Source organism: Vombatus ursinus, unplaced genomic scaffold (assembly GCF_900497805.2).
Source record: "Vombatus ursinus unplaced genomic scaffold, bare-nosed wombat genome assembly UNPS02014813.1, whole genome shotgun sequence".
In the NCBI taxonomy this organism is placed as follows: Eukaryota; Metazoa; Chordata; class Mammalia; order Diprotodontia; family Vombatidae; genus Vombatus; species Vombatus ursinus.
The window spans coordinates 476,680-484,814 of record NW_020954591.1 but is presented as its reverse complement, the minus strand read 5'-3'; the positions used below and the strand labels follow the sequence as shown (position 1 = coordinate 484,814).

The 8,135-nt window shown below is 33.8% G+C and overlaps 1 protein-coding gene across 1 annotated transcript in view; it reads right to left on the bottom strand.

Annotated features, from left to right (window-relative positions):
* NEB (nebulin) overlaps nucleotides 1-8,135 on the bottom strand; it is a 216,264-nt gene that overhangs the window by 100,072 nt on the left and 108,057 nt on the right. The window contains 4 exon segments of the mRNA XM_027877594.1: nucleotides 871-1,074; nucleotides 2,097-2,408; nucleotides 5,168-5,275; nucleotides 7,966-8,070. Coding sequence (XP_027733395.1) covers nucleotides 871-1,074; nucleotides 2,097-2,408; nucleotides 5,168-5,275; nucleotides 7,966-8,070 — 729 coding nt within the window.

Genomic DNA, 8,135 nt, shown 5'->3' with positions numbered 1-8,135 from the left:
TTCTGATCTACCTTCCATTCTACCTTCCAAATTAGGAAAAAAGAAAAACAATCCTTAAACTGTATCATCAAGAAGAATAAATTCTCATATTGGCTATGCCAAAAAATGTACCAATATGAACTCTTACCCTCATAACTAGAAACTGATTGTTTCCAAGGGTGTTTTGTATTTAATGTTGCTTGTGTAATATATAGGAAACTGGACTTGGACTAAGGAAGGCTCAGCTTCAAATTTTGCCTTAGACACTGACTGTGATCCTAGGAAAGTCCCTTAAACATTCTGTGACTCCATTTCCTTGTCTGCAAAATAAGAGTGTTGGATCCAATTTTCTCTAGAGTTACTTAAAACTCTAAATCTATGATCCTATAATCCTACAGGTATGCTATTAGAAATGTTCTGGAAAAAAAATCATTGGGTTTGTCATATTCTAAAAGTAGTAAAGTTACAATGTACTGCTAATATAGAACATTTTTACCATTGATTTCATTTTTCAAAGTTGTCATTCATGTCATTAAAGAACATTGGAATAGATGTCATTTTCAAAGGTGGTTAATATGAATCTTAGAGCATGCATGGTTTTAAAAATGAAATCATAGCTTTGATGACCATATTTTCTGGATTAAAAATAAGGACATGTGGTTTGACAGAGAGTATTCTTTGGATAAAGTGTTAAAAGTATACTTTATATTCTGAAATCCATATTGTTCAAACCAATTTAGGATGTATGGTCATTATAATCACACATCAAGATTTTCACATTTTTATAAATAAATAAATATGTAAATAAAATTAATTTTGTAAATAAATTGATAAATTCTTATATCTAATAACTTGAAGCTCTGACCATTGGTCCAAAGATTAAGAACTCACCTTGTTCATATTTATAGCATTATTCTTCGCTAGCACCTGTTCCAAAGAGTCTGTTACACTGGTAAATTTCAGTTGGTCTGGACGTTGACGGTAGATGTTATCACTCAATATCTCTGTTGCTCTCTTGGCTTTAAGTACCTCTACAGAGCCTATTGGGACCCAGCCAATGCCTTTCATCCATTCAAGGTCAGACTTATACAAATTCTGTAAATGAATACATACAGACAAAATTCACTAATGAACATTTAAGATTGATATTTCCCAAATGTCTTTCACCTGAGAAAAGTGAAAGTATAAAAGCTAACTCACTTATTGAACATCACTATGTACATGCCCCCTCCTCCCCCACTAGGTTCATATATCATGCTGTAGAGGTGATTCTGGGTTTTTAGAGGCTATACTAACAGATCATAATCATAGGTAGATTCCCATCAAACTTGAAAGGCTTAAAGTATGGCCCCAACAATCTAGTAGAGTTGTTTGAGGACCAGCCCAATTAGATTTAGAGAGGTTCATTTGAAGGTTGATCACCAGGTAGTGGTTATTTTTGGTCATGACAAGTTACAAAAATCATTTATGAAGGGCAGAAGGGTTATAATTTTCATTGGTAGAAGGAATGTTTATATTGATGAAAATCCCTAATTTTCAGCTTTGTGAACAGAAATTTAGGGGTTCCACATTGATAGACACACCATATCTTCCTTATATAAAGCATGCTTGTAACATTAAATGAATTCAAAAGTGCATAAATTGATAATTTCAGACTTCTTACTGAGGTATACTGGAGCCAGATAACAGAGAGTCAATTGTTAATTTTTTGGTGTAAGATTTTACACCTCAGAAATTGGCAAATGCTACAAATCAGGGCCCAACAAAATGTTTTGTTGATTGTCTAGACTTAATAAAGTGTTGGGAAAATATCAATAACACAGATTAAACTTAAAAGTGTGTCATGTGTTCTTTTTTTCCCCTTTTCAGAAATCTGGTTATTAAATATTTATGAATATACCTCTGCTTTCATATATTATTTTTTCAATGGGACCAAATTAGAAAGGATCCAAATATTTTAAGTAACTTTTGGAAACAAATTTGAAACAATTGAAGTCAGTTTATCCTTGGAATGATGTCAGATGCATGACAGGATTAAAATTCACTTTCAACAAAATAGTTTCTATGGGCACTTTCCATACTTTTTTGAATATATTTTATCAATAAGAGATACTCACATCACTCTGTAGGTCATATGCCTTGCGAGCATGAATGACATCATTCTGGTCTGGCAGGCATGTCCATTCATGTAAAGGATGCTTATAGTCCACATCACTGACCAAGGTCTGGCATTTCTTGGCCAGCACGATGCCGAGCATGTCTACTGGGCTGCTGTACCTTGTCTTGTATTTCTCAAACTCTTTCTTATACTCCCGGTCACTCTGCACTTTGGCTATATGTAGTGACCACATAATCTTGGGGTCATCGTGTACTGCTCGGGCACCAATGTGGTGACCAAGTTGCTTGCGATAAGCTTCTTTATATTTGTACTAAAACAGTCAAAACAGAAAAGAAGCTATAAGTTAGATCACATTTCTCAGACCTTATTAGCTATGTGACCTTGTGTAAGTCACTTAAACTTTGCCTGCCTCAATTTCTTAATCTGTAAAATGGGGCTAAAATGGTACCTATATCCCAGAGTGACAATAAAATAAGATATTATGTGTAAAGCTCTCTGCAAACCTTAAAATGCTCTAGAAATGATAGTTTATTGTTATTTATATTATTATTATTCTAGTTGGGCCTATTCTTGGTTATTTCTATTAAAAGTGTCATTAAATTCTTAAATTATATAAAAGACTTTTCAAAAATATTCTGTTACAACACAGAAAACAGATATATTTACTCCCTATGTCCATACATATAAAATTGTTTGTTAATTCTGACAGTACCACAGAATAACTTTGTGATATTGTTCTATAATGCTGAATTATGTGGTAGAAAATTTTCAGAAAATGAGCATCAAAAGAGATGGCTCAGTTACATGATGAACCATGACAAATTTTTCTCATATGACCTTGATAAAGTCACTTAAGTTTTTCAGGTCTAAGTTTCCTCATCTGCAAAAAGATTAAATTGCCTTTATGGTCCCTTCTAATATTACATTTCTGATCCTATAATCCTATTAGTATATACTCATTTTAAATCTGTGGTCATATATTCTAATAGTTCATGAAAAATTCTTCATTCGTCTTCAAATTGGTCATTCAAAATGAGAAAGGTGGTCATTCAGTACTACCTCAGAATCTTTATCCAAACAAAACTTGCCTTTCAGCGGTGCTCAACAATCCTTTTAATTAAGACATTGCATACTTTTCCCTTTGCCTACCTACCTGTTCTAAACCTTTTCCATTCTCAAGACCCTTCATATTCCACTTACTACGATCTCATCTGAAGATTTCAACTCCTAATTTAACAAGACAGAAGCTCTCCAAACCATCTTTCTCTTTACTTCAAAACCTAAGTCATCATCCATCTTTTCTTTGGTGGAGGAAAAGATGGATCTCCTAATAAATGACTAGGCTCTTCAGCTCTTCTCTTTACCTCTTCCCCTCTTCCTATTCCAAGGAATTTGTTCAATAAACCATTGGAATCACTTGAACCTTTATTGTCTCTCTGTCCCTAGCCCCTTTCCCTCTGTCTACAAACACAAATGTACACACACACACACACACACACACACGCACACACGCACACATACACACACTCCTTCCCCAAAGCATGTTCTACTTGCTCAAGCTACTGTCCCATCTCTTTTCTCCTTTTCACTGTTAGATTTCTAGAAGCATTCTATGATTATGTTTTCCATTCCTTCACTATCCACTCATTTCTCAGTCTCTTGCAATTTGTTTTCTGTCTCATCACTATATTGAAACTCATCTCTTAAAGGCTATTAGTGACCTAATGACTAAGCCCAGTAGCCTTTTTTTATAACCCTTTTCCTCCTTAAACTTGCTGTCGCATACGATAATTGACTACCCCTTCCTCATTGATACTCTCAATTCCTTTGGCTTCACCAATACTTCACTTTTCTGTCTCAGACTGCTCCTCTCCCATACTCTAGCCTATCTGGGCTACTCCTCATTCCCTGAACATAATTTGCACTCTCTTGCCACTATCTTTATGGATGTGCCCTTCATATCATCTCCACTTGTGGACTTCCTGCCAGTCTTGCCAACCCCAGTTCAAATTTTACTCTCTTTATGACACTTTCTGTGATACCACTATGAGCAGGAGGTTTTTTCTTCCTTGTCTGATTTCTTAGTACAGTTATCCCTTCCACATCATGGTTTTGCTATATCATGGGTTGGCATAAGAAATTTAATGGGAATTTTTGGGAGTTTTGCTGAAGCTGCAGACAACACATGAAGGGCAACAGATAACACAGAGCCTATGACCAAATACTTAACCCAATTTTTACAATAAGGTACTGTAAGCACCACATAAAATAAAAAATTCCAACCTTTTCTTGCATGAAGGGAGGGCCAAAAATTTTTACATGGATTCTCCAGATTACAGAGGTGCCACGCCCCTAACCCTGGAGATATGGAAGGATAAATGTACTTTATGCTCTTGTATACTTATCACATTCTAATTTGTGTTATATTTATGTGTCCATGTCATATCATTTCCACTACATTATAAACTATTTGTAAGCGTGGATCATGTCTTATTTAACTTTATATCTCAGACAGTATTTAGCATAGTACATTGCACATAGTAGAGGCTTAAATGATGTTTGTTGATTATTGAATAAAAATTGCCAAGGCATCACATATTCTTTGAGCAAGAAAGCACTACATCTGTGAAGAGACATTTTTGCAAACTCCTTAATCTCTCTAATACTTTGGGATGGCCTTATTAAATGTATTTCTGCCTTAGGCATGGTTTCCTCACTATCTTCCTGAAAAGAAGACCTTTGCATGTTCCTTAAAATGTAACAGTAACATTTTTTTTTCATGAGAAAATCTCATTTGCAGTGGGAAAAGCATGGGGCTATCAATCCAGAGATATGATTTTTGGGCCCAGTTCTGTGTTAACTTACTATGTTACCTTGGTGGGTGAGTGAGTGGGGCAGAAGCTTTAACATGCTGGGCTCCTCAATTTTCTCATCTATAAAATGGAGGAACTGAATGACTATGGTCTCTTGGAACTCTAAAATTCCTTTATTCCCTTTTGGGATGACTTTCAGTATTTTATGTTTATATTGACCTTATTGTATGAAATATCATAAAGTGATTATTCTTACATCGCTGGCAATATCCCGGGATGCTTTGGCAGCTACAATTGGAATGGCGTCACTTCTCAAGTCATAGCCTTCTTTCTTTGCTTCTTCCATAGCAAGTCGATATAGAGTCTAGAGAAAGACATAATAACTTCTTGTGCATATGGAAAATGCTGTATTTTTGTCAAAAGAATATATCCTTTGGACAAAGAACTATACATGGTTCATTGTGTTTATTCTTAAGTTATTAAGGAATCCCCTAAATATTCAACTAAGCCCTTATCTTTAAATCAAAATACCAAATTTATCAAATTTTAACTTGCTCTTGCACAATTATTAAGATTTTCTTTCAGTCTTAAGAGTTTCTTTGCTATAGTAAACAAATGGTTATTTTCCAAAAGTGCTTACACAATGATTGAAAATAAGACAACAGAAATTTACAATATACTTAAAAAGGGAAATAATATGCCTATGATAGACATTCAGTGTTGTACACAATTCTCTTTTTCTATTCTATAATGTACACGAAAAATGCTCATTTCAGTTGGCATCTGTTAATGTCAGAATAAAAAAATTAAATAAAAAAGTTTGATAAGAAATTAAATTAATACAATGGCCATTATAATTTGAATGAAAATAGTACTGAAAGACTCTGAACTCTGATCAATGCAGTAACTAGTTATAATCCTGTGACTTTAGAAGAGTTTCAGCAAAGAGCGGTAGGCTCCAAGGGGACTCTAGGAACTCTAGGCATATTTGTTCAGATACAGGAAAACACTGATTTGTTTGGTTTGACTGTTATTTGTCATAAGAAAAGAACTATTAGCAGAGAGAAGGAGGGAAGGAAGGAAAGAAGGGAGAGAGGGAGGAAACAAGCAATTATTAAGCACTTACTACGTGATAGACATTGTGGTAAGAGCTTTACAAACATCATTATTTCAACCTCAGAACAACTCTGGGAGGTAAATACTATTGTTAATCCCATTTCACAGTTGAGGAAATTAAGGCAGATGGAGGTTAAATGACTCCAGGACCAGTGCACCATCACTGGTTCTGTTAAGAGGATGAAATAAGATATTTGTAAGGCTCTTAGCACAATGCCATGCTGCACTGTGTAGGTTATAAAGAAGTGGCGCATTGTATGTATCAGTTTTTAAAATAGAAATAACATTTAAAATTAAGTAAAAATAAACTACATCTTCAAATCTTTAAAACAATATCTTCAGGACCTTTATTCCAACCTAAACATTTCTGAGTGTGTTTCTTTTGTAACCAGGGAAGCCAATACTTTACCTATTTTTGCTTTCAGAAACAACCATATACATTTGTCCTTTTGTGATTCTGTAAACACAAATATGGGCTTGATTCATTTCATAGCTGTAGATTACATAAATAGATTTTTTCAAACCACCAATTAAATTTTTTTTTAAAATTAAGATGGAAGCTACTGTTATTGATATTTTTGATTCTTCTGCCACAGAGATTGTTTAATGAATTATTTACTCTCATGGATTGGAATAGGTTGCAGAGAATAAAAGAAGCTGCAAAAAGCTTACAATTAAATAAGCAAGAATTAAATTAAATTAAAATAAATTATAAAAATAAGCAAGAAAAAACCCCTCTGTTTTCCCTTTTTGTTTGGGGTTTGTTTTTTGTTGTTGTTTATAAAGCAGGCCATTCTGAAATTTAATCTTCCAAAGCCAGCCTTTGGAAAGTTAATATAATGACCCAATTCTAGAAATCAGGGTATTTGAGTGAAACTTTCAGAACTAGACAATGGTCTGATAGCATCTCAGTAAAGTCTGAGAAGCAAACATTCTGCACCATCAGACCTGGTTTAACAAAATTAAAGTGTGTAAAATAACCTGTTTTATTCCAGTCTAGGACAGGTATTAATTAGAAACAGATACCTGGTTAAGATGTGACTTCTGATTTCAAGTAAGCCAGCACAGAGCCCAGGTAATAACAAAAAAAACCATTTTTTTTCCTTTAAAAAAGAAATCTAACAGAAAATATGCAAATGATTATGGATAATTTTGGCCTTTGTTCTATTTCATAAAAGAAAAGAATAGGAAATTCATGTTCCTGATTACATCTATTTGACATGATCACTAGTTCCCACTATTGGCAAAAATGAATGATTTGGGTGGTAAATTATTTTGTTGAAGACTTGGAAGTAAGTGGTAGACATTTTCTAGCCCTTTCAGAGTTTTGTCTTAGCCTTAGGAAAATAATGATTATCCTTAGGCAAATGGGCAAGTGAATATTTTCAAAGCTGTATAAAAATTCTGCTTATATGGAAACATAACAAACAAAATCAGTTAATAGCTTATTCACAAAATAGTTTTCATTATGTAAATAATTCATACAAATGTATACTTCATTGTTCTTACGCAATTTTTAATCTTATGGATCTAAGGCTTCTTGTTTTAATACAATTAATCAACTTAGAGTTTTTTTCTTCAAGTTAAATAAATTGAATTTTCATGTTATCAGAGTGAGTGAATGAGCTCAGAGTATAAACTCTGGACCAGTTGGTAACGTTCTAATACTAAGATGGTGATCCCACTGTTAGTTGGGCCCAAACTTTACATTGTTTTCCCATGAGAAGAGATGGATTGGTGCTTATATTCCTTACTCTCCAATAATATACATACATACATACATACATACATATATTAGGTAGGTTTAAGACCTTGAAATGGCATGAAGCTAATTGGTCCACATAAAAAATAGATGCCAGGACCTTGTTTTTATTAAAACTAGTTTCTAACACAAGAATAAATTGATGCAGATATCAGAAATAAAACTTGTGTCTTTACCTCACTATAGTTGATTTTATTCTGTCTTGCTAACATAATCTCAGGCGTATCAGGCATGATGTGGATCTGAGTCTTGTCTTTGTCCCAGGCCTCTGTGTATAAACGCTGTGAAGAAAACAACAAATATATTGAGAAAACACTGTTTATTCTAATTTGCCAGTTCAGACTCT